The sequence below is a fragment of the Falco biarmicus genome, chromosome 3, assembly GCF_023638135.1.
Source record: "Falco biarmicus isolate bFalBia1 chromosome 3, bFalBia1.pri, whole genome shotgun sequence".
NCBI lineage: Eukaryota > Metazoa > Chordata > Aves > Falconiformes > Falconidae > Falco > Falco biarmicus.
Window position 1 is genome coordinate 105,823,219 of NC_079290.1, and position 25,969 is coordinate 105,849,187.

Here is a 25,969-nt window from a genome sequence, read left to right on the forward strand (position 1 = left end):
CGCGGTGCGGCACCATCGCCCTAGTAACCCGATGCTGAGCTGGGCGCGACCACCCGCGCGGGGGGGTGGAGGCGGCCTCCGCCGCTGCCGCGTCTTACTGCCGCCGCCGCGCTCCGCGCCGCTCCGGGAACGCCCCGCTGCCGCCCCTTCCTTGCCATCCGCCGGCGGGAGGGAGCGCGGAAGCGCGGGCGGCGGGGCGGTGAGCGGTGGCGGCGCGGCCGTGTATCCCCCCCGGGCTGGCGCGAGGGTGGTCGCGCCCGGGAAGATTGCGCCGGGGCGCGATGGGTGCGCGGGAGGGGTCCGGCGCCGTGGGTGCTGCGGGGCGCGCGTAGCTGGGGCGGGCTGGGGGCGCGGGTGGGCGCAGCGTAAGGTCCCCCGCGGCCTTGGCCACCCACGCGTGTATACATCCCCGGGTGGGTATAGGGGCGAGCAGGCCTGCCGAGGGCAACGGGCCCGACCCGGCCTGCCGTGGGCAACGGGTTTGCTGAGGGCAGCGGGCCTGACCCGGCCTATTGAGGGCAGTGGGCCTGCTGAGGGCAACGGGCCTGACCCGGCCTGCCGAGGGTAGTGGGCCTGCCGAGGTCAGCGGGCCTGACCCGGCCTCTTGAGGGCAGCGGGCCTGACTCGAGGTCAACAGGCCTGACCTGGCCTGCCGAGGGCAGGGGGCCTGCCGGGGGCAATGGGCCTGACCCAGCCTGCCATGGGCAATGGCCCAACCCCACCTGCTGTGTGCCCACACCTGCAGGGAGGCACGGGTGGGTGCCAAGGTGCGCTGACCCGGTGCTCCACAGCACCTGTGGTACATATGTAAATACCTGCATGTGCACATGTAGGTGTGTGGGCCTTAGCGGAGGCATGCATGTATGTATTTGGGTGTCGGTTTGCCTACCCATGTGTATGCAGGTCTGTGTATACATGCACCTACATATGTGGCAATCTATATGTGTGCGTCTGTGGATCTCTGTGCACGTGCACACTTCTATATGCATGGGCAGCTGTATGCACCTGTGTATGTCTTATGGTATGGGAGAAGTGGGACTGGTCCCCGCGGGTGACCCAGCTGTGCCCTGGGACTTGGTGAGACACCCAGTTGAGCTGCTCACTCCTATGGGTGCTGCAGGGCCCAGGAGCCATCCCAGACGTGTCCCGCTCAGTGTGCCATCCCGCTGTGTACCTTTCCTGCTGTTTTCCAGCCCAGCGCTCGCCCTAGCCAACGCCGGGAGGGAGAGGTGACCTTTGGGGGAACAGGATGAGCGAGTGGGAGCGGGTGTTTCTGCAGGATGTCATTGTTCTTCCCCACTCCCAGCGGAGACAGGCTCGCCCACAACGCTCCACGGCTTTCCAGTGTGTCCTGAAGCACCTAGAAGGGCCTGTCTTCACCCAGGTAGGGGGGACTTGGCTCTGCAGTGGGGAGGCCAGCAGTATCTTCTTGCCAAACCCATTCCATGGTGCTGCTGGGACTTGCTTTGTCTGTGGGCCAGAGCTCACAGCAGTGGAGGCTTTCAAAACACGGTTCCTTGTTTTGGGGGATCAAACTGTAACTCCCAGAAGCATGAATTGGAACCGTGTCTCAGTCCCATGTGTTTTTACCTGCAAATCTGAGTTAGTGTTTAATTCTTAATATAATTTTTGTTCATTATAAATTTGAGTAAGCATTTTTAATCTACATTCTGTAGGTAGCGCTTTACTACTACTATGGTAGTAACTTCAGAAGTCTGCCACCCCTTTGTGATATGCTTCACATTCAGTTCTTCCGCTTTCGCTTGGCTCATTCAAGCTCTGGCTTTCAGACAGGCTCTCCAGCAATGCACGAAGCTGTCTGGGGCTGCCTGCCTGACTCGGGCATCCATCAGGAAACGGGAATTATTTGTCCTCTTTTACTGAAGTGTGTGTTCTGCAGCTTTGAGGGTGCTGAGCTGGCATGTCCCTGAGTGGGTGTGAATGCCTGTGTCTCCTGTCCTGTTTTGCCTTGCAGGGAGCTGAGTACCAGCTGCGTCTCTCCCTTTTTGATACCACCTACCACCACTTCTTCGGGAGGACATGGAGGAGCAGCTGGCGAGCTGCCCGCACTGCCCCGCCGCGCTCAGCCAGGGTGGCTTTTAATGAGGTAGGGTGCTGGAGGGCTGTGGGTAGGCCAGGGAGTTGCTGTGCCAACTGGGTCTGGGAAAACGTGACAGCCCCCTGGGAAGGGGTGGCGAGAAGCAGAATGGGGGGCAGTGATCCCACAGGGAGGCCCCTGGAGTTGCAGGAGCCAAGTCTAGAGAGGGAGTTTTTTAATGCACAAAGGGAAAAGCTGTCTTTGTTAGAGTTCAGCCCCAAGCTGCTCTCCTTTGGTGCTGGTTTACTCTGTTAGTCTGGTGGAAGCATAGCTCAGATCGCTTTGGGAGCCTACGATCCGCACACTTAGCTGTGAGCCTTTTAAAGCAGCGAGTCCTAAGTGTGCACGGGCTCTGGCCCGTGGTCGGTCTGCCTGCTGCCGTGCCTCATCTGCGGAGGTTTATTCTCCTGCATGCAGGCAGACAGGAGCAGCAAACCCTTTTCTCTCCTGGTGCTTCCCGCACCCCAGAAACCAGCCAATTATTAAGCTTTTACAGACGATTTATTGGAATGGTGAAGTTGGCGTCTTGGATTATCTCCAGGGCTGGGCGACGGCGTGGGAGCCGCGGTGTGCTGCCTGCCGTGTTCAGAGCTGGCGGCAGAGAGCAGTGTTCCTTCACGAGTGGGAAGGAAGGGAAGGCGCAGCCCGCCTGCCCTCTGCCTTCCCTCTGGCACAGCACTTTTCTCTCCTTACCTGGGAACTAAACTTGCCCAAAGCCATGCTTCCATCCGCTGCTGATACCAGCCAGCTGGGTTGCGCCCTTACTGGGAAGATCCCACTGCCCCGTAGTGTGGATGACAGCTGAGATGTCACGTTTTCTAATTCATAACTCTTGTTTCCACCTCTTCCAGTGCTGCAGATGAAGTTAGCACAGATCTGCACTGTGCTCCTTTGTTTATTTAGATCAGTAGTGGTATCTGAGGGGCATTGATGTGTGCATTTCTTCCCCAAGTGTTTTAATTTCCAGCTTATCCCTGGTTTTTGGAAGAGGGATGAGAGAAAAACAAGGGCAGAGTGCTGTGGAGGGAGCAACATGGTGCTGCTCCCTGCCTTTTGGAAGAGGGATGAGAGAAAAACAAGAGCAGAGTGCTGTGGAGAGAGCAACATGGTGCTGCTCCCTGCTTTTTGGAAGAGGGATGAGAAAAAAACAAGGGCAGAGTGCTGTGGAGAGAGCAACATGGTGCTGCTCCCCACTTTGCCAGATGCTGGGTAGAGCTGCCTTTCCGAGCACTATCCCTATGTCTGCAGGCTTCCTGGGTGTTTGGCATGTGGCCAGGAGCAGCTGGCAGGAGCTTTGGGGTGTTAGGGGACTACATTTCTCAATGCCTCTGCAGTCGCTGAATTGCATTGCCCATCCCCTGCAGCCTGCCCTGCATGCTTACGGTGCATCTGCAGCACTCAGGGTCTTGCAAAGGCGCCGGGGCAGAGAAGAGGTGGATGACTGCTGCTGCAGCTGAGCACTGGGATCTTTTAGCTCTGCAATGTTCAGCAGTTTAGTGTTGCAAAGAGGTCAGGTGCAGATGCAGTCGATTTGTGAAGGGTGAGGGAAGGTCTAAAGGCACTGCTCCTTGTGCAGGAGAAGCTGCTGGCTGCTCGGGAGCGTGGAGCATTGCATCCTCTACTGGTGCAGGCCATGTGCTGCCTGCATGCTCACCAGCCTCACTGGAGGAGGAAAGTGCGTGGGCAGGGGACTGGATCTGCATGTGTGCTGGGTCAAGGTGACCCCTGTGCTGCATCGTCCTCATAGGGTTGAGGGGAGAAGAACACTGTTGCAAACAGCTGTTAGCATTCATGGAGGGAGCGGTGAGCTTGGTTTTACAAGAGATCCGCTTTAAGGGCTCTCTCTGTCTTTGCAAGGCGAGGCATCAGTCTGCAGCCAGCGGTCATTATTTCAACATTTTGCAATAAAAGATAATAGAATAACGATTTATTTCCCTGGGCTGATGTGGTAATGTCTCTCTCTGTTATCCCTTCCTGACAGCCTGTGATTACAGTAAACGTTTTCCCTGGGACACCGTGGTAATGAGTTTTTAATAGAAAGATTAACCTAGCCTTAAATCCTGTCCTAGGGAGGTGACCTGTATCCTGTCTGCTCCTGCCTTCAGGTCCAGGCCAGCCCCATCTCCCCTGGCTATGGCAGGTGGGCTTCTGCAGCCTGTGAGTGACTCTGGAAACAGGTGTTAGCAACAGAAGAAAAGGAAAAAAAAAACCCCACCCCCAAAAACATTAATGTTGTTTGAGATTTAAGGAGGCTGAGATTTCTGAGCAGTGCTGGGCTGGAGGTCATTTGCTGTGAGCCGCTGTCTGGAAGTTTTAATGGATGTTCTGGTTGCGCTGCTGGCTGTCCAAATGCAACAGGTATTGCTCTACCTGCAGCTGCTGCTACCAGCTCTGAAATACCCTTCCTCTCTCCTTTCCTGTCCCAGGATGTTTACTTCCACACCTCCTTGAACCACCATGGCATCACCATCGTCATGGAAGTGGTGGTGACAGCCAGGAAAGGGGATGGGGACTCTCAGAATCTCTCCTGTGGCTTTGGAGTGATCCCCCTCTTCAGCAGCGGGTCAGAGGCGACAGACCTGACTGCTGAGGACAGAGTGTAGGTCTCCCCTGCCACCGTGTGCTGGGGCGTGCTGGGAACTGGGGTGGCAACATGCATAGCTGCTCTGGGGGGAAAAAGGGTGGTCCTGGGGCTGCAGAAACAAAGCCAGTGTTTAGAAACCTGCAGTTCTTCACTGCTGAAGAAGCAGTGATGGGTTTGTAAGTGATGTCTGTCCTTTCCCTAAAGGATAGTTTTTTTTACTGCAGGTGCAGAGTAGGAAGGTGTTTCTGTACTGTTAGCATTGTGGAAGATGAAGATGAGCTTCCAGGTGGATTTACTGACTGCTGCATGTGTGCTCTTTGTTTTCAGACTGAAGCTGTACCATGGGACGCCACGTGCCCTACTGCACCCACACTTCCAGGACCCTGTGGAAAGTAAGCAGCAGCAAGATGTTGCGTCTTGCTCCTTTCTTGGTGGCCTCTCTTATCCCAATGAGTACTCTGTGTGTCCAGTTGATGTGCTATGTGGTCCATGTCCTGGTAGGGCTAAGCGGCTGTGCCTTACTGACAATCAGGAGCAGCCTGGCTGGGAAAACACAGGATTTTTTTCCTTTGCTTCCAACACGTGCATTTGTGTATAATGATTTCTTCAACAGTGGCACTGCAAAGCTGTCTTCCTGTTTTTGGTCATGTCAGGATGTTATGTTTTCTTCAGAGAACAAATACCTGACGGTGATGGAGAAAAGCCACCTGCAGTACACCCTGAGGCCCCACCATCCCCTGGAGATGATATTCCACCTCCTGCCTGAAAACCTGATATCTGGACTGCAGACTGTTCCCGGCTTGATGCCGGCGTGCGGAGACACAAGTAAGGGCTCCTTCCTTTTCCCTGCTGCCTGTGCTGCTCCTGTTGAAGGCAGCAGGTCCCTGGGGAGGCTGTGGGCAGGGTGCTGACATGGGGTTCCTGGGAACACTGACAGGTTCTCTGCAGTGCTGCCTCTTGGCATGAGCATCTCCTCTGTGTGGACTGGCAGGGCTGCAGCCCTTGCATTCATAGCTCAGCCTGAAGGATGTCAAAATGGCTTCAGTCTGTTCCCCGTTCGTTAATTGCCTTGCTCCTGGGAAGCTGCGAGGGATAAGCGATGGTTGGTTTAATTAAAGTCATTCTGCAGAGTCTTAGGAGAAGCCCTTGCAGCTTGTTTAAAGTCATCCTCCTCAGTGACGGGGCCCAGGATCACTGGGGGTCTGGCAGGTTCAGGGGACGAGCTCTTGCACGTTCAGTCCTCATTAATCTTTCCCCATGGGTAGCAGCCTTGCCGTTCGCACTGCTGCAATTAAAATTATGTGATCTGAAGATTCAGAGGGTAAAAAGTGCTCTCAGTTCTGCAGCTGAATTATTCTTCAGCTTGCTGCCTGGAAAACCCTACTGCTAACCATTTTGGGGGTTGTAACTGTTAATGTTAAAGCTGAGCGAGGTGTCCAAAGCAACTGAGTCCCTGGTGCTGGTAAGACCACTGCTCGGAAGCAGAAGAGGGGAGAGCCAGCATCTTGCACTGCAGGGCACCTCAGCACAATGGTGGCGGTAGCTGTAGTAAGTAAACAGATTACATCCACTGACACCAAAGGCATTGGGTATTTCTGGGTCTCTCCTGGGTGTAAAGACGTGGGTGTGCCAGGGAAGCTGGGTGAAGTGGGAACGTTTCTTTGTGCATCTGCAGAATCCCCATGGCCACATAACAATGGTGGCCCTTTGGCCAGGGGCCTGTGCGTGACCATGGCTCCCTGGCACTGATTTTGTCTCGGGTTTGGCTGTGGGTGCCACCGTGGTCCTGGCAATGTCCCCCCCAGCTGCAGTGTGACCTGGGGCTACTGCCTTGTCTTTTCAGGTGACTGCTTGCAGAAACCCCAGCCAATGAAGCCAGTCACCTACTATCTGGAGAGGCTGTCTGTCCAGCTGTACCCTTCCTTGGAGGAATTTGAGGAAGAACTGCTGGACTTACTGAATAGTGATCGCTTACTTCAGGTACTGCCAATGCATTTATGGCAGGGGAAAGCGCAGCACACGAGCAGTAATGACAGTGCTTTGTTTATGGGCAGAGTGGAAAAGTTCAGATAAATGGTGTTTGTGTATTCGTCTGACATAGGTTGTTTTTGGGTTTTTTTTCCCCCTCTGCACAAGCCTTTTGCTTGCTTTACGGCTGGATTTAGCACACAGGTGCTCTGCATAGGCTTTGTTTTGAATAAGCAGAATTTGGGTCAAAGATCAGGTGCAGTGCATATTTAGGAACAAGCAGTGCTCGGTGTGCAGTAAGGACAGCTGGCCAAGTCCTTCTTTATTGCCAGATTTGCACCAACTCTGTCACAAAGACAAAAGATTTTAATATCCATCAGCTACGGGGAGGGGTGGCTCCCATTTTTTGAGCTTCTGATGGATTGCTTGAATTGTCCTGACTGTGGGCAGTGCAGGGAGGGATGCTGTGCTGCCTTGCTGCCCAAGCTGGAAAACTTGCCTGTTGCAGGCTAACGCTGCACCAGACGGCAACAGGATGGCAGTTTGGGAGCGACGGCTGCACGTCGGTGTCCACAACGGCCTGCGCTTCGTCCAGGTGCCACATGTGGCTGTGCTGGTGCCAGAGGCAGAGGTGGCAGAGGGCGGCTGCCCAGAGGCACCCAGCTCTGGAGCCAGGTAAGGAGGACACCCTCCACTGCCAGTGCTGCTTCCCTCCTGCCTAAGGTGCTGCCCACAGCTGCTTCTGCATCCTGGTGCAGGGGCGTGGGTCGAGCCCTGGTGCTGAGGAGCTGCATCCACCTGAGCGAAATGGTCCCTCACCCAGCGTTCAAGGTCTGCTTCCAGCTGGAGTACATCTTCTGCAGCTCGGGGAGAGGTGGTGGGAAGGTAGGACTGAGTGTGCGTGCACCTCATCTCTGTCCTTTGTTAAGTGGAGATCTGCTGCTGGGGGAGCGAGCCCTCCGGAGTAACTCCATCCTCTGCTCCTGTTTTGCTGTCCTGCACCCCCCAGGATGTGGTGGCCCCCCCTTCATGCGGCCACGCTGCCTGCCATTTGTGTCCAGGTGCTTTTCACAGCGCTATGCAAAATATCCTGCAAATGAGCTTGTTGAATCATTTTAATTGCGTGTGGTTGTGTTTCTCCACCGAGTATATGTATATGGAGAAACGTAACCTGCAGTGGTCCCGTAGTGTTCTGGCAGACTAATCTGGAAAATTTCAGATGGTTTTCAATTTTAAAAAAGGTTTTATTTAGAATATAGTGTTTATGCCAAAAAGAAGTTAGCCCCTCCCACTCTTTTTTTTTTTTTTTTTTTTTTTTTTAAATTTTCTGAATGCTGAGGGGTTTTTTTTGAGCTTCAGCCTGATGTTTTCCAGACGTTAAAGCCTGGAGAAGTCTGTGTATTGATTGCAGAGACCATACTTGCTAATGCCTACTTATTGATCCCGTACATGTATTTCAGTTTAACTTTTCTGCAGGTCCAACTCAGGTTAGGCCACCCCTCAATCGTCTGCTCCAGAGACCCTTGGCTGTTGGAGCCATTAGCTTGTAGCGTGGCTGAATCAGTGGCTGTGGGTTTGTTAGGAGGCTCTAATCATCCCACTAAGATGCTCATTGAAAATGCAGCAAGTGTCCTCTTGTCCAGAGCAAAACTGGGAGGAAAATGGGTATTTATAGAGTGGGACATGTGTGCCAGGCCAGAGGGATTTGCATTATGGGGGTAGGAGAAGCTGAGCCTTGCTGTTGGAAATCATGTGTTGGGTTCAAGTCCTTGAAAAAGCTAAAACCCAAGGACTCGCAGAGATTTGGGGCTCCAGATACAGATCTGTCTGGCTGTGCTGGGTGCTCGGAGCACTGGCTGGGGTGGTGGTGGAGCCGGTTTTTGTGGTGCAGCCCTTAGGCGGAGTGGTTAATCCCAAGCGGCTTGCGGAGCCGATTGCCTTGTCTTCCGTGCCATAATTAGCAGGCTGTGAGGGTGATTGCAGGTACTGGTAGAGACCTTGGTTTGCTTCTGTGCCTCTCCTTTGGTTTTGGGGGTGGCTGTGGATGTGCCTGGGTAAGTGGAAGACTTTATGCTGCCTTTCCCATCTGCCAGGGATGGGGGGGGGGTGTCAAACTTATATCTCTTAACGGAGCTGCTCGAGGGAGCGGGTTACAGCCCTTTGGCTGGGTGCTGGTCTTTGTCCCAGCCTATGTGTGCTAAATACCTACAAGGGCTGAAAACCCTGTTATTTTTGAAAAGCGTTATGCTGCAGTTTTATATTGTGTCAGCATTATATTACACTGATCCATAAGCTAGAGGTGTTAATTCCTTGTGTAGCTTGGTGAAAGGATGAGGTACGATTACCTGGTGTGTGGGTGTCTGTTGTCCCGCAGCTGTAGCCTGCAGGAAATGGAATAATGTTGGTGACGGGCTGGGTAAACGGGGTAAGTGCAAGAAAAAAACAAAGAGCACCCGTGTGGGAAGTGCGGTACGGGGTTTACAGGGAGAACATGGTATTTGTACCTGTGTGCAGCTGAGTTTGCTGTCAGCCTTGAAGAGGTGAAATCAGGTAGGAAGGCACCGGTTCTGCCTGCGGTGCTGCTGGCAGAGGGAAGAGAAGCAAACCTAGAAACCTTGCAGGCCACCTTGGTCCTCTTCCATTGAGAAGTCTCATGATCCTGGTTCCCCTCCTTGGGACGAATGTCTCTCTCTCCATCAGGGCAGCAGTTCTGGTGCTCCTCAGAGCCTGCAAAGTGATGGGAGCAGAAAGGTGTGGTTGGTGGGGGAGAAAACAGGTACAAAAAGAGAAATAAGGTGCTGAAAAGTGGTGTGTCTCCAAAATGGGTTGAAGGGGAGCGGTTTCTGTGATGCTGGAGCTGGGCATGGCAAGGCATGGTGGTAGATAAGAGCCTGTGTTTCTCTGGCGGTACCTGCTCCCTCATCCCAGTGACGAGGCAAGGGTGCCTGGTGCTCACTGCGCTCCCCTTGCTCCCATCCAGGCCCTGCCCAGCAGCGCCTGTGGTGAGGTGACCGACCTACGCTGGGTGTGCTGGGCCACCTGGAGCCCCGTCCCGGGTGCTGGTGAGACGGAGGTGGTCCTGCCCCTGTGTGGGTGCCACCGCAGCCACTGCCAAACCTTGGTCTGCCGGACCCCACCGAGCGGCAGGAGCTCCAACAAGGTAAGGGCTTGCTTCTGCATGGCAAGTACACAGGGATGTTGCTGGTGCTTGGGCAGGCTTGCCATGAGGGAGGCTCTTTGCCAAAACCTTTGTAAGTGCCCAGGCAATGGAGAAGTTCTCTGCAAACCCGTGAGTGAATGCAGAGGCATGGGGAGAGGAGGGGACAGCCTCCCCGCCACTGCTAGCGAGCATCCATGCAGCCAGACAGTGTGCTCAGTGCCGAACGCTGCTTGACTTTAGTTACTGCAAACGTGCAGACTGAGCTGTCATGTAGCTGGTCGACACAATTATTTACTGTGATACTTCTTGGAGGCCACCGTGAGCTGAGCTGGCTTATTCTGAGTGATTGCATGCAAAAGATAAAGACCTTGCTCTAAAATATTTATCAGCAAAAGGAGGTTAGGGCTGGGGCAAGGAGTCATGGGGGGGCAGGTGTGTGGCCAAAATACGGCTGTGGTGCTAAGCTGCACAGGTTGCTCTCTGCCGTGGGGAGGAACAGAGGGCTGGATGAGCGTCTGCAGAACTTGCTCAGTAAAATCTTATACTGGGTGGCAGTGGGTGGAGTTGGCAGGTGTGTGTCTCCTCAAGGACAGAGGTATTTGATCAGCTTATTAAAGTACAACCCCTTGCTAGCTCTGCCTCTGGCTTGTGCCACCATTTCTGTGACTGCAGGACAAGGGAGTCATCTGTCAGAGGTACAAGGGAGGCTACGTGTAGCATGCTGTCTAAAAGTATTTTATTTCCAATTTCTAGGGGAAGGACGTGGAGTCTGGGACTATCCAGTTCCATTTTTCCACTGATTCAGAAGAACATCTTGTAACTACTGCGGAGATCCGATGTAAAGACAGGGACGAGTCGGAGAAGCCTCCTACGCTATCGCTGAGTGAGTGTTTTCCAGATCGCTGACATTTAAAATATAGTGTGGCACTGGTGTCTGCTCAGGAGAAAAAACATGACTTCAATGGCTTTCAGTGAGCTAGTTTATGAATTACAAGAATGAACTGAGTTTCCATCAAGTTGAATTCAGCTCACGCTTTTTAACTTGCATAATTCCCCTGTGATAGTAGTGCTGAGCCATGTGCAAAATCCCCAGAGATTTCTGGTGCGCCACCAGCCCGCTCCTGTTTTGGGTTGCTCTGATGGCACTGGGGCTCCCATGCTCAACACCCCAAACCGCTGGACAGGCACAGCGGCTGCACCAGCAGCCCCTTGCTCTCTGCCAGTGCCGCTGCTCGTCTCTCTGGACTGAATCCCTCTGGACATGAGAGAGATCAATTACAGGCTGAGGAAAAACCAGTTAATCTCATCGCACTGCCACTTGGGGAGCATGACAGCAGCAGGCATTCGAGCAGCGTGCATGGGCTGTGCCAGTGCCTAGCTGGGGAAAACTGGGCTGCGAATGCATGCATCCATCTATTCATCTGTAGTGCAGGGGTGCCAGGTGGTCGGGGTTTCAGTGGCTGTCTGCTGTGTGTGTTGGATGAGGAAAGAAAACTGCTGTTGGCTTGGGTTTGGGCACGGAGTTGAGTCCGTGCCCTGAGCTGCTGGAGCTCCTGCCTGGCTTGTTTCTGTCTAATCCCCCCTTTTGTGATCGGTAGGAAACAAACTTCCCTTTCCTCTGCAGCGTCGGTCCTGCTCCAGTTCCCATGCAGGTCTCAGCGCTGTGATCCAGGTTCCTGACAACGTTTAAATACAAGTCACGAGCTTACCCGGCTCCTCTGGTGAGCTGGTAGGTGCCAGCCCGTGGGTCAGGGTGATGGCCGCTGCAGGGGATGCACCTTCCAGGCCAGCTCTGGTGCTGCTGTGCCTTCCACGAGATGGCAGTGGCATCACAGCTTTGCCACAGCGAGTTCTGGCTTTCCGCCGGCGAGGAGCCAGGTTTGCTGGTGGAAGGGGCTTTAGAGCAGAAAGCTTCAGGGGTGAAGTGAAGGGGTCTGGTGAGGCTGGGAACGCGCTGGGGTTAGGCTCCCTTTGGCATGGCCGTGTTGCTGTGGGTACCTTCCTGGTACTGCTTGAAAGGTTTTCCTGGCAGCATTTCAGCTGGCAGCGGCCAGGACGCTGAGGGAGTTGCAGTGTGGTGAAGGGAGAAGCAGGTGTGCGCCAACAGCGAACTTCCAGCCCGGCACGAGACTGGCATGCTCTGGCTTGAGGGGAGTGTGGTGGAGTGGGGATAGGGTGCCCGGCATGGGGACATGCCCCAGCAGGGTGATTTTAGGGGGTGAGCTGCATGGTGTTCCCCTGGTGCTGGGGTCTGGCGGCACTGGGGAGAGCTTGGGAAATGCAGCGGTGGTCCCGGGGCAGTGCCGTGAGGTGAGTGGCTACATGCAAGAGCCAGCCTGCACCCCGAGCTGCTGAAAAGAGTGTTTGGTGAACTGTTTGTAGAGCTCCATTGGAAAACTTGCCACCGTCTGGCCCTTCTGGCTGGGGGAGGTGGAGTGCATCATTGGTCAGCTCAGCTGTCGGTGGTGCTGGTGGATCTGTCCATCATCTCCTTAACGCTGGCTGAAGCCATCCTAACTGAAAGAAAACAGTGTTTTAGCCACAAGGGAGGGGGTGGTTTCCTTTGCATAGCGGTCAGCATGAAAAAGCTGGCACATACATGGTGGCGCAAGCAAAACAAGGTCTCAGCATCACGTGGCTGCAGAGACAGAACATCTGTGCCCCTGCTCTGCTCTGAAGGACCCGCAGCTCAGCGGCACAGTGAGCTCAGCTGTGCTGCCACGCAAGCCAAGCAGCCAACTATAAATATGATAAAGCTCATACCGTTTTGGGGCATGAATGCAAGAACAGATGAAGGGAGTGACCAGAAATAACGGAGGAACAACAGAAACCTTAAGTATCCTAAAACTTTCACGTCTCATTAAACATCCCACTTAGGCAGCGCCGTGTGGCCGTAGGGAATGGCGGCACTGTCTGGGGATGGAGGAGCTGCCTTTTGCGGCAGTTAGCCTAATTCCCGGCAAAATAATGGATAGGTTTGGAGATGTGCTATGTTATCCCCCCAAGGCAGCAGTCTTATTGGAAAAATAAGTCAAATAAGTGGTTGAGCGATGGTAAGCTACATTGCTGAGCTGGTTTTGCTCCCAACATTTAAAAGGGCTGGTGGGAGATTGGAGGGAACTTGGTGGTGGTGGTGGGGCCTGGGGGTGATGGCTCTGCTAGAGCATCTCACCTGTCCCTCTGTGCAGGTGTGCCGGCCCCACAACGAATGGCAACCTCCCCGCGGGGACCAGGGGTAAGTATCCTGCGTGCCAGTGGACGCGGTTGGTGGGCAGTGGCGTTTGTGGGGGCTAGCCCATGTGCTGAGGATGTGCTCTTGGTCACGTCCTTTGCTGGTTTTCTTGGCTGCTGCAGCCAAGAGTGTCCTGCTCAAATCCACCTCCTCTGGGGCAGCAAAATGGATCCTGCCTGTAACAGGCTGGGCAAGATTCCCTGGGCTCTTTTCGCACCCCAGATGTATTTGCAAGGGCAGTTCTGGTTTTTGACAGCCCAGATTTGCTGGGTACTGTTGTCCCCGGTACATACTGACAGTGACGCATGATTTCTTCATGTAGAGATACCGGGATTTAAAGCTATGAATACCAAGATCCCTCTTTATACTTTTTTATATCTTGATGCAGGGATCAATGCACACAAATATTTTTGATGAAATGAAAGGCTTCATAAGACTGCATTAAGTGGTTTGATCTTTCTGCTGCATATTCTCATCCCTCCTTGCCAGGGAATGGTAGCAGGGATGTGAACCCTCGAGCAGCTGAGCTGTGCCGCTTCTCGGCAGAGCGGTGGTGCCAGAGCATGAGGTGGCTGAGCTGCTTTAGCAAGGAGGGCTGCTGGCCCACCTCGCCGCAGGGGTTTCTGCAGGGTGGGCTGCTGCAGAGGGCTGCTCCTCTGACCCGGCCCCGGCGTGGGGCTGCGAGCGCTCACACTCGCCGCTCTCTCGCAAGCTGTCAGTGTCCCAGCTGTCGGCCCCACCGCGGGGCAGGGTCCAGCCCCCGGCACTGCCGCTCAGCCCTGGCTTTTGGCATGAGGCGGGGATCGTTCACCTGGAGGCTGACCTCAGCTCGCCGGACCCAGAGCCTGGTGCCAGCGACCAGCTGCGGGCATTGCCCTTCACCCCGCTGCAGGTGCCCATCACTGCTGTGGGGCTGCAGGCAAGCAGGTGATGCTCGGCTGCCCTTCCCCAGGCTCCCGCCTCCCCATCGCCCGGCCTGCCGGGGTCACCTGTGGCCATGCACCTCACCCCCATTTCTCCATCAGTTCCTGCACGCCCCTCTCCCGTGCCTTCCTGGCGTGCCTGCATGCTGCCGGCTTCCCGGAGATCCTGGACTGCAACCAGGAGCCAGTGGAAATCTCAGAGCCGGTAGACCTGGCGGGTTTCAGCCCGGAGTTGGAGGAAGCTGACCCTCTGCAAGGCAATGAAATAATTCTACAGTTCTTGGCTTTTGGCAGGTGGGTTGGCAGCTCTTCATGGTACCTTTGGTGGACAGACCCTAGGGGCCTCCTCCTTTCCCAAAATCCCTCCAAGCTGCTTCTCTGCTTGAGTGGGATAAGTCCTTAGTCCTTACAAAGGTGCTGCTTCCTCCATCACCTGCCATACAGGCAAAACCCTGGAGGGTTTTATGATGATGCTCTTGTCCTTTCTGGGCACTCTTAAATCATGTTCCATTTTTTTTTGCTTGTATCCATTAGCCACAATGTGATGTAAAAAACGGTTAATGCAGGGTTTCTCCATAAATGCATATGGAGTTGCGAAAGTTGGCACCCGTGGGGGTGGCTTTGGCTAGATGAGGCCCCGCTTGTGTTTTTTCCGTGGATGGTAGCGTGCTGTGTGAAGGTAAAATGCTGCCTTTGCTGGGCTTCTCCATCACAGCATATGGCAGGAGACAGCTGGAATTATGAAGCTTTTTGGAAAGCCAAGGCAAACCGTATGCCTGCTGTCTTCAGAGAAGTCTAAATACTTGTGATGCTGCTGATCTTCTCCTGTTCTTCTGCCTCTTGGTGTGTGCCAAACACATGAGGAGTTCGTGATGGGGAGGCAGCACTGTGCCACAAGCTAACCCAAACCCTTCTCCCTCAAGGGATGCCCGGGATGGCATGGAGGGGACGTGGCCGAGGACCATCTTCCTCACCTTCCAGTTCTACCGCTTCCCACCGGTCACCACTCCTCGGCTGCAGCTGGTCAGCATGGACGGGGGGTTGGCGACCAGGCTGGCTGTGCCAGTGCAGCTTCTTGTCCAGGTGAACAAGGATGGGGCCCACAGCAGCGGTAAGCTCTGGTTTTAGCATCCTCTTCCATAGGTCAGATTTGGGTTTTCCTCTGCGATGAGGAACAGGCTGGTGTCTGCTTTAATAGTAAACCTCGACTAGTTTGTGTGGCACATCATGAAAAGCATTGAAAATGTCCAGCGTTTGAAGTAAAACACTAAGTGTTGGTGCTATTTGCATGTCGAGGCTGCTGGCTCCCGTTGCAGCTAAGTGCCTTTGAAAAGAAAGGCAGCACGTGAGAGCAGAGCGCCCGGTGTGAGCAGCTCTGATCCTCCTCGCTGAATGCTTTTCTTTGTCTTTCTGTGGCTTATTAGATTCTGGTCCCAAGGGTCACCAAACACTTGTGAGTGATGAAGCTCCTTCTCTGTGTGGAGCTGTTAATGACAATGAGAGGGGGGTCTGTACAGACCGAGCGTTTCTGTGGGATGTGCCAATCCTGGGGGAATTTAGACCCTGCTAATTGACTGACAGGTTTGTCAGGTGAAAGAGGGTGGGTGTGTGAGCAGGCAGCCTTCTCTGAACCAGAAGAGTGTCCCTGTCCTGGCTGATGTGCTGGTGCTGGCAGCAGCTCCATTTCCATGCTGATGTTGCAATGTCGCGTGTCTCACAGGACTGCCAGGCTTGCAGCTGAAGTACATGGTGGATCCCACGTTCCTGCGACCTGGGGAGCAGCGCTGGTTTGTGCGGTACCTGGCCGAGCACAGCCTCCAGATTGACGTCTGGGATGGAGACTCCCTGCTCCTTGTTGGGTCTGCTGCTGTCAGACTGCAGGTATTGGTTAACTTGAAGGTGTTTCCTCTTAAGCCTTCAGGACTGCTAATGGTGTGGGAGACCTCTGTTTAGTGTGCAGGAGTGTTTAGGAAGAGCCTGACTTTTCCTTTGGTCCCTTGTTGAGATGCTGTTGCCTTACCCTTGTGTCGTTAGTAATCGAGTTGCTGTCAGCCCCTCTGTGTAACTGAGACCAATGTCAGCCTGACAAGCCCCTAATCATGGGATTTTTCATCTCTTCCTCCAAAGCAATGGCAAACCATTAACTTTCTTCTATGTCCCTGGAGCTCCTGCAGTATTTAGGGCTAAAGGCCCCTGACCTTGGCCATCCAGAAGCATCCTTACCCAGACCTTGTTACCCCCCAGAGCAGACAACTTCCTCAGTAACTTGTTACCCCTTACCTGCCCTTGCCTTGTCCCCAGTCCCTGCTGCGCCAGGGCCGGGCAGCCATCAGGACCCACCATGAGCTGGAGGTGGCCATGACCGAGTATGAGCCAGATGGGACAGTGATGGGCTGGGAAGCACTGCGGCATGGTGCCCTGCGACCCCTCGGCATCCGCGTGGCCGTGAGGGGCCACCTCCACCTCTTCCTGGCCAATGTTGGTAAGAGCCCAGCACTCACGCGGCCATAAGTCTTGGGTGCCAGCACCAGCGCCGCATGGCACACGCCCCTTGCCAAGTACCTCCAATGCCAGTTGGAGCCCCCATCCTGGCACCAGCTGCTCGGCTCCAGGTGCATGGCTCCTGGCTGTGCTTGCGGTCCCTGCTTGGCTGCAAATGTCAGTGCGTGGTGGCAGAGAAGCTGGCGGTGTGGGGACAGCACCATGCAGTTAAGTGCTAGCAAACAGCACGGGGCTGCAGGAGAAGTGCATGACATGCACAGGGCTGTACCTGAACGCAAACCATGCTTGTAAGAATGTTATTCTTCCCAGAACCTGCTGGCTGCTCTTATTTTATATATTTAATTCCCCATCCTGTAAATGTGCAGTGACTCCAGGTTTCAAAATCTTATCTTCAGAAGAAAGATTAACTCCATTATAAGATATCTTAAATCGTCATTTCCATGCTCTGCCTGCAAAGGGATGATAAGCTCTTGGGAAGGAGAGTCTGAGATCCACAACCCAGGGAGAGGTTTAACTCACACCCTGCAAAAGGAGAGAGAGGAAGCAGAGATACTGCACCAGGATAGCAGCCACCCTTTGATTTCTTTTTTTCCCTGTCCTCTTTTTCTAAATTCCAAAATACTGTTGTTAAAAACACTATTGAAAAGCTCGGTGCCCCTGCCCTAAGGATGGGGATGGGATTTGGACACTGAGTAAATACCCAGAGGGTTTAGAGCCTTGTCCAGCTCTGCTTGGTATGACCTGCATGGGAGTGTGGATGGTGGCAGGAGCGGAGAGATGCGGTGGCACGTGCCTGGCCTGGTGGCAGCGCTGCTGGCAGTGCTGCAGCCTGGGGATGGAGAGCACAGAAGTGAAAACCAGAGCTGGTGAGGGGCTCAGGGGTGACTCGCTTGGGATGGTGCCATGCTTTTGATGCTTCTCCCTATCTGTGTGGATGGATGTATGGTGGTAACAGTGACAGGCTTTGGACGGAGCGCCGTAGGGCTCACAGAGCATCGTTAGCAATCGGGTATTTACTTGTGCTATTTAAAATTGTCTGTAAAGACCTGCAATGAGGATAAAAATTTGCAGTAGACTTTATAACAATGAAAAATGGATGATTTCTGCTCACCCCTGTCTCCTCTCATGGCAGGCCACCCGTGCGAGGAGACCCCAGGGCAGCCGCTGTCCCTGCTGCCATCCTGCTCCCACACTGTGCCCACACCGGACAGTGCTGGCAGCATCCCAGCCAGCAGCTTTTTCTCTCTGAACGCCGCTGGTGGTGAGTCCTGCTGGGCTGGGGCTCAGCCTGTCCCCCCACGTGGATTCGGTTTGACAGGGTCTCTGCGAGTTCTGCTGCTGCAGTGCTGGCGCTTTGCCCCCAGCCGTGGGTTGACTGCCCCATCTGGTTGCTCCCTTTCCCAGCCCCACAACATTGTGGGTGGCTCTTGGGGCTGCACTAACTGGGGGTCCTTCATGAGTGCCACGGTGCTCTTTCCCTGCAGGCAGGCGGGTGTCGCGGGCACGGAGGCTGGTGGAGGTGGACAGCGAACTGGCAGCTGTGCTGCATAGCCACCAGACAGAGGGGAGGCTGACCCCCCCGGATGCCCCTGGTGAGGCTGAGGCTGCCAACTGGTGCAAGCTGCGGCGCATGGCACTAGTGCGGCAGCAGGAGGAAGCCAGTGGTGGGAGGATGCCCCAGCTGTCGGTGAGGAGAGGGGTGCCAGGGGCCAGGGGCCTGCTGTGGTGGTTCTGGGCTTATGGTCCTCTCCCTCCTGGCAGGGCTGGCAGGAGCGGTGTGCCAGGCACGCACGGGACCTGCAGATCACCAACACCTACCGGGAGCACATCAAGGGCGAGAACATCTGCCAGATGCTCAGCCAGGCCATCACCTCCACCCACACTGTGCATGCTGTGCTGGGGATGGCTGAGTTCTTTGAGTTCACTCTGAAGAACCCCTACAGCATCCAGCAGACTGTGACCATTGAAGTGGACCACTCCGAGCTCAGGTGGGGGCCAAGGTGGGGTCTCTCCCACGTGTGTGGGCTGATGCGTGGGCAGCACCAGCTCCCAACCAGTCCTTACCAGCATCTCTGCCGCTTGCTCCCCAGTGTCATACTGGACCCGAGGGAGTGGCGCCACTTCAAGGAGCTGACCAAGAGCGTGACACCGGTGGAAGAGGCGATGTTCCACCTCCGTGACAACCTCAGGCCTCAGGTCTACCTGCGCCCCAACGAGACTGTCCGCATCCCCTTCAAATACCAGACCTTCTCTGCGGACCCTGCTGTTGTCGCAGTGCAGGTAGGTGCAAGCCCCTGTTTTGAGCTGTTCCCAGCGGAAAGCATTTCCCTCAGCTGTGTTTGCCTCGGCAGGGTGTGGCGGGTACTGCCACGGGCAGCACTGTGCAGCCATAGCAGTGCTGCATCCCAAGGCAACCCACCCTTGCACCCTGCAGGGGCCGGCAGGGCTTGGCACCGGTGCAGACGTGACCGCCGGCTCCCTGGGGATGAGCAGGGCCGGGCGGACGAAGTACATCCAGGTGAGGGAGGCAGACACAACGCCACTCGAGGGGCTGCGTGGGAGGAGAAGCATCCCTCCTGGCAAAACTCCATTCCTCTCCTGCTGCCCTCCGGGACAGGTCTCCTTCCAGGTGAGCGCGGGGAAGCCCATCGCACTGCTGCGGGTGAAGGTGGAGCCGCAGCCCCATGTGGTGGACCAGACCTTTCGCTTCTACCACCCGGAGCTCACTTTCCTGAAGAAGACCATTCGGCTGCCCCCCTGGCACACCCTCCCTGGTAAGCCTGCGGTGTGCCCGGTGGGGGCTTGGGCTCTTCCTCTTTAGTTGGCACCCATGGTTCATAGGGGCCTTCCTGGAGGTGTGGCAGCACCCAGCGAGCGTTTCGCTGCTTCCAAGGCTCCAAAAGGGTGAGGGCTCCTCGCTTGCTCTTCATCTGCCTGCCTGCATTGATTTGATACTTAATTCCCTGCACCATTATGGCTGTGGAGTTTGCTGGTAGCCCAGCATAAGGGATTCTGGTCTGTGGCTGCGTGGGGTAGCAAACAGACAAAATGCTGAATATAGTTTAATCTCTGTCTCTCTCCTCTGCAGGCGCACCGGTGGGCATGCTGGGGGGGCAGCCTGAGATGTTTGTTCGCTGCAGCGACCCTGACATCATTTGCGAAACCAAAAATATGGTACTGGTTACGCTTCAGCTTTGCTCTATCCTTTGTGCCCTTGTAGTGTGGGTTGTTGGCAGAGAACTGCCTCGCACCCACAGAGCATCCCCGTTTGTCAGCCCATAGTAGTGAAACACTGACGGTGATGAAGCCAGAATTGCCTTTTATTCCCAATTAAAAGAAGCCGCATTGTTTTTGCGGTTGAAGCGGAATGTTGCGCCTTATCGCATTGTGCAGCAACCTGTACTTGCTTGTTCTTTTGAGCAAATACCAGATGATTAAGATGCTGGAGAAAAGCAGCCTTTTTGTCAGGCGTGGGACAGACCTTCCCTGCTGTTTAGGGTGGCCACAGCTGCTGGTGACAGGAGGCAGGAGCACGGCGCGTCCCCTGGATGCGTGGCAGAGCATCTCCCTGCGGGGTGGTGCTGGGGCGGTGGGGAGGGCAGTGCCAGGCTGAGCGGCTCTTTGGGCCAAGCCTAGCTGTCGCTCTGCCTCCCTCCCCAAGCATGGATATGCCCAGTGCAAGTTTCCAGGGCTGGCTTTGTGGCTGGGGGAGGTGGAAAGGAAAACTAAATTTGGGCACATACATGCAGATGGTGATGAAGGGTAGTTGCTAATTGCTGTTGCAGAAATGCGTTAGCGTGGTAATTGGATTATAGCTTGTTAGAGAACTTGGGGAAAGTTTGCCAAAATTTGATTACAGATGCAGACCTGGAATGCGATAGTCGTTTGTATCCTCTTTTGTAATTAAAAATACTGGAAGAGCTCAGCCAAGCTGTATAATAACTTAATAACACAGTTTAACTAGATGCTGAAAGCATCTGCTTTCATAAGTGGGTTGGTGGCGGGTTTTTCTGTTAATGGGAAGGAAACCCTGGAGTCCTCGTTAGCTGGTTTGATCTTGAGGTTAACTGTTGGGATGATGCTCTGATTTCTGCACACAGGGGCCTGGGGAGCCGCAGGACATGTTCCTAAAAGTAGCTGGAGGACCAAGCCCGCAGATTAAGAAGTTCTTTGTTGCTATTTACATGTAAGTAGCAGGACCCCCAAAAAGCATGAAAAGCTGGCCCCGAGCGCCTGGCAGGGCAGGAGGGGAGCTCGCGCCGCCCTTTCCTTGCTCGTGGCTTCCCAAGCCCAGCCAGCTTTGCTGAGCAGCACAAGGCTGGGCAGGAGGCTTCCCAAAATGCTTACAGCTTAGGGTTTTACATCATTCTCTTTCCCTCTGAATAATCCCTGGCAAGAGCATCCCTGGAGTGCTGGCTAAAGCCTTCTGAGCCAGCCGGGCTATCTCTGCATCAGATAATGCTTTAGGAATGGGTGGGATTGAAATGGGTTCCTTGGGAGATGCTCACCTGGAGTTCAGGCTCCCGCTTTGGGCTCACCCCTTGGTATTTGGCTGCTTGCTCTGAGCCTGCGGTGCCATCGGCAAGCCCTGTCCGTCTGTCTGTCCTGCAGGGACACGTGGCTGGCAGCGCCCATCCAGATCTGGCAGTTCTACCTGCACTCACTGCAGCGCCTGGACGTCAGCTGCACCGTCGGGCAGCTCACCCGCCTCTCCCTGCTGCTGCGGGGCACCCTGGCCACGCGGAGGGTGCAGGCCTTCACCTCCCACCCCCAGGAGCTGGAGGTACCCCCCGTAGGTGGGCTCAGGGCCTCTGAGGTCCTTGGTGGCGGTGGGGAGCAGGGGGCGGGCCTGGACCGGCCTGGTGAAATCCCTCACAGAAAGGGAAAGGCAGCCCGCTTGGAATTATGAACGACTTATTGCCGTAAAGTGTTTGTGATAATTATCTTTTGATTAGAGCTGTCATGTGTAGGATCGTTGGCACAAAACCCCAGAGGGCAAATTATCTGCGTTAATGAGACCGTCTGAAGACTAACAATTTCTTTAGAATTTGTTCGGCCGTAATTGCAAATGTGAATAATAAAAGGCACAAAAACTCCATCGCTGTCACGTAAACAAAAGCGAAAGTCTCCCCGAATGAAGCCTGCAAGGGGAGGGGAGGGCTGGGGAGTAGCTGGCTCTCCCTGAGCAAGAGGCTGTTACCCTTCCTGATAGGAAGCCAATCCCGGTGTATTTGTGTAGGTGGGATTCAGCAGCGGTGGCATAGGTGCACGGGTTTTTAAGAGCAGCTGGGTATAGTTTATGCTCCAAGCTGGACATCGCAGGGGTGGCTGCAGCTCCTGGTGTTGGTTTTTGCAGCTGGATCCAGATGGTGCCTTCGCTCTCCTTGCCAACGGCATCCAGGACCTGTACATCGGCGTGAGGCCTCGGCGGGCTGGCAACAGGTTCATCTACCTCAATCTGGTGGATGTGGAGTCCCACCAGCTGCTGTCATCCTGGCTGCTCTGCCTGTCCTGCAGGCAGCCCCTCATCTCCAAGGTACGGTGGCTGTCGTGCGGGGAATAGGCCGTGATGGTGCTGGACCAGTGGTCACGGTCCAGCCAGTAACTCAGGGCCGTACCCTGCTGCTGCTTCTTTTTCCATCCATGGGTGTTTTGGTCTTTGCTGCCCTGAGCACACACTTAGCCCTCGGGTGCTTGAATAGTCTTGCAGAAGACCGTGGTAAAACACCTTTTGCTCTTTTGAAGGCAGTCCCATGCTGAGAAGTGCCACTCCAAAGTATCCCTTGTTGTGAAATTAAAGCTACAGCATGCTGCTTTCTGGTAGCACTGTGCTGGCAGAGGCCTTGCCTCCAAGATGGAAAATTACATTTCCCAGCTGATGCATTCCTTTTAAAAACATTTTCCTGAAACCCTCGGTACAGGGGGAAGTTTGGATTGGCATTTAAACTGATGCCTTAGTGTTCTGCCAAGTGCCAGCCTGCCTCCGGTGCTGCAGGGTGTTACCTGAGCAAGTGCCATGGCTCTCCCTGTGGATGTCCATTAATTAGCTGGAGAATGAGCTGGCCAGTCCCAGCTGCTCCCCTGGCCCTTTGTTGCTTGGGCTCGTAATTACTTCTGTGAGCGCATTGGTGCCAGCAGCAGTGTGAGAAGGTGGCTTTTGCTCAAAGGTGCTTTCTTTGTACCTGCTGGCAGAGTTCGAATGTAAGGTGGAGAAAGGGGAGAGGAGGAGACATAAGGCAGTGTGTCCCCAAAACTCCCCTCGCGGTGTGTCGGTGTGAGAGGCAATTCTCCGTAGTTGATGTGGGGAAGCGCCTGTTGTTCCCTCCGTCTGTGCCGCTTCTGCTATGGCTGGTGCTTGACCTGCAGGCGTTCGAGATCTCGCTCCCCGTGGGAGGCGGGAGAGGCTGCAACAAGTGCATCACCTACACCAACCCCTACCCCTCGCCCCGACTCTACTTCTTGTACACCAACAGACCTGACCTCCTGCAGTTCAAGGAGGACTCCTTTGAGGTACGTCCTGCCGCCTCTGCCCCCTTGCCAGACCCCTGCCTTCATGCGGCCGCAACACGCGATGTGTGGCGTGGTGCTCAGTGGATGCCGGGTGTGCTGCCTTGGGAAGCTGGGGAGGGAGGGCAGGCTGAGGGGTCCTTGCTGGTCCCGCTGCCTCTCCTCCCGCCTGTTGTCCTGCAGGTTGCCGGCGGGGAGGTGTACACCATCGGCTTGCGCTTCGCCCCTAGCCAGAGCACAGGTGAGGAGGAGATCCTGATTCACATCAATGATCGTGAGGACAAGAATGAGGAGACCTTCTGTGTGAAGGTCCTCTACCGGTGAGGCTACCCGCCTACTGCAGCAAAGCAGCTGGCCTCTGTGCCGGCCACCGCTACGCCCCAGGTAGTGCTGCCTCGGAGATGCCCATGTCTCTCTGACAGGGCATTGTGACCCTGGTCCCCTCGTAGTCACCAAGCCGGGAGGTCTCACTGTCTGCTGGGGTCCTGGGCCATTGCCATGTGCGCGGGCGCTGCCACACGGCTCCGTCAGCACAAACTGGGGAGAGCAGACGTATTTGTTACCACACGTTGTGGCTGCAGGTTGTCCTTATTTTTGTTAAGCATTACTGTATTTTAGGCTTGTTGGCATCTTCAAAAGTCTGCAGATCTGATTCTGCAGAATATTGTTGAAGTATTTTATGTTATACATTGAGTTTTGTACACACCGCAGCAGTTTTCTGGCTTTTTTGATACTTTTTGCTCATCCTTATAAAGTTAAACTTGCTGCGCAGAACTGGCAGAGTGAGGCAGCGGTTTTGTCTGTGGGAGGTGGAAACACTCTGCGTCCCCATCCTGTGCAGACGAGTGCTGGGCTCACCCTTCCCACCGTTGTGCTGCTGTCAGTCCTGTGGTGGGGAGCACTGGGGGTCCCCTGTGTCCTCTCCCAGTTCCATGGAGCATCTGGGTGTCCAGGCAGGGAAGGCGGAGGGGAATGATGGGAAAATAAGGTGCGGGCTGATGCCCCGGGGGGTGAGGGTTGACAGCCCCATCCCCATGTGTTGTGATCTTGCGTGTTGGGTGCTAAAAGGCTCCCCCCATTCCTCACCAGTTCACAGCACATCTATAGCTGTTCGCTCACGCTGTGATGTATTAAGATCACTGTGTGGAGGGGAAAAACCCAGAGAGGTGAGAAAGAAGGGAGCTGAGGCAGGCAAAGGGGGGTGTCAGCCGTGGGGGTGGCTGGGGGATCCCTGCCCCTCGCTGTGCCCCTCTGCTGCTGTGGCTGAGCGGTGAGCAGAGCCCCGGTGGGCAGCCCACTGCTCCCAGGGGACTTGTGCCCCCTCTTTGTGGGTCTGAAGCTGGAGAATTAGTAGCCCCACTGAAGTAGCGTGCCGAGTTCCTCTGCCTCCCAAGGCCTGATTGGAAATGACAGCTAATATTTTAAAAATGATTATGCTGTCTGCAGCACAGAGAGGCCCCTAAGTTGGGTTATTAAAGTAGATTAGCTGAATAATTTTCATTATGTTTTCACACAACGATATTTCTTGAGGCTTATGAATGAGCTGGTGCTGTACCCTCCGCCGCGACAGATGAGACGGCTTGAGTGCCAGGCGTTCACAGCCGCCAGTGAGCGATGTGCCGGCGGGCAGGGAATGCTGTCAGGGGGACTCGAGCTGAGCCGGCAGCTCGGCAGCCACGCTGCCATGAAACGTGACCGGCCGCTGCAGCCCGTGGCTCTTGCTCACCAAAATATGTACGGTGCGGTGGGCAGCAGCCGTGCAGGCAGCATGCTGCCTGCTCCCCCAAAGCTGTGCCATGGCTTTGACCCAAAATCTGCAGAACTGATGAGACTGTTAAGGAAAGCTGAAAAAGATTTTCTCATTAGGAAACAGAGATGTCTTGTGTCCCGGTGCCTTCGAGAGGGACCCGGACACCTGTGGCTGCTCCTCCTTTGTGGTGCTGCAAGCCCCTGACAGCACTGGTTTAGGAAACGTGTGTGAGAATTTGTCACTTCTGAGTGGTGTAAGGGTATGTGGGAAAAGCTCCTGCAGAGCTGTGATGAAGCGGGTCTGAACTGTCTGCCGGCCAGCCTAGATAAGTGCTAGTGGCTTTGTTGCAGATGATGGAGGTGTAATGAGGTGGCTGGATTATTTACACAGGCGCCTATATTTAGCTGCAGACTGTAAGTGGAGTGCAAGAAAGCAGGAGCCAGTTGGGGCGAGGCAGCGGCACAGCCTGGGCTTTTCCCTTCTCCCCTGTATGTCCAGGGAGGGAGCGCAGGTGAGAGCCATGCTACCTCCTCCAGCCCGGAATACCTTTCCTACAGCACGGACAGTCCCGTAAATCTTTGTAGGGCATTCATATGCCCTGCTGGTGCCTATTAAATTGTTTTCACTATATTAGCTTTAATTAAACTGTTTCCTTTCTTTGAACGTAAGCAAACCGCAGTGGTTGATCTGAGCAGGTCTGTCGGCACGGCGTGGCGGGGTCTGCAGAGGGGCAGCCCCATGAGCAGGGGGCCTTGGGGGGCAAGACCCTGTCCTGCCAGAGTGCAAAGAGCCTCCGCAGAGGTGTGTGGCATGCAGCGAGCACTGTGTGCGGGGCTGCTTGGCATTGAAGCCACGGCCCTTGGAAATGCTGGAGCTGCTGCTGCTAGAGCATGGTGCAGGCACAGGAGCAGTGCCTGCTGCCTGGCCCTGCCAGGGACAAGAAGCTGGGGCAGAGCCACTTCTTGGGTTCACGCTTGTCAACGAAGTTGTCCCCGTTAATGACACTATGCTCGTAGCATGGTGTGCCTAGCATGCAACTTGTTCTCTTCCCATTTCATTCAGGTCAGGAAGAAAATTCGATTCCGGTAACAATATAATTAATTCACCCTAAAAATCTTGGCTCACATCTCGTCACCGAAGCACACAGGGAAGAAAAGACTGGGAAGCGCTTTCTGTGGTTTTGGTAACTCTTGGGAGTGCTCTGCCCTCTCAGAGCAGGCGGGAGTGTTCGGGGACCGGAGCATC

At 54.9% G+C, this 25,969-nt stretch overlaps 1 protein-coding gene across 5 annotated transcripts; it reads left to right on the forward strand.

Moving 5' to 3' along the window:
• The first annotated feature begins 100 nt into the window (after window positions 1–100).
• NPHP4 (nephrocystin 4) lies at window positions 101–25,369 on the forward strand. Of its 5 annotated transcripts, none has more exons than XM_056331219.1 (29): window positions 101–199; window positions 1,194–1,384; window positions 1,976–2,107; window positions 4,525–4,697; window positions 5,010–5,074; window positions 5,355–5,507; window positions 6,526–6,662; window positions 7,159–7,325; window positions 7,409–7,535; window positions 9,631–9,810; window positions 10,564–10,693; window positions 12,999–13,045; window positions 13,755–13,969; window positions 14,068–14,259; window positions 14,889–15,076; window positions 15,686–15,846; window positions 16,267–16,447; window positions 17,600–17,728; window positions 17,952–18,154; window positions 18,229–18,455; window positions 18,558–18,747; window positions 18,902–18,985; window positions 19,085–19,241; window positions 19,556–19,641; window positions 20,568–20,653; window positions 21,079–21,259; window positions 21,824–22,003; window positions 22,834–22,977; window positions 23,158–25,369. In XM_056331219.1, the coding sequence occupies exons 2-29, from the start codon at window positions 1,250–1,252 to the stop codon at window positions 23,296–23,298; spliced, it is 4,191 nt and encodes a 1,396-aa protein (XP_056187194.1). In that variant the 5' UTR covers window positions 101–199; window positions 1,194–1,249; the 3' UTR covers window positions 23,299–25,369. The 5 variants fall into 5 exon arrangements, with proteins under 5 accessions (XP_056187194.1, XP_056187193.1, XP_056187192.1 ...); XM_056331218.1 differs by having other exon boundaries at window positions 140–285; XM_056331217.1 differs by lacking the exon at window positions 101–199 and having other exon boundaries at window positions 332–1,384.
• The last annotated feature ends 600 nt before the right edge of the window (window positions 25,370–25,969 follow it).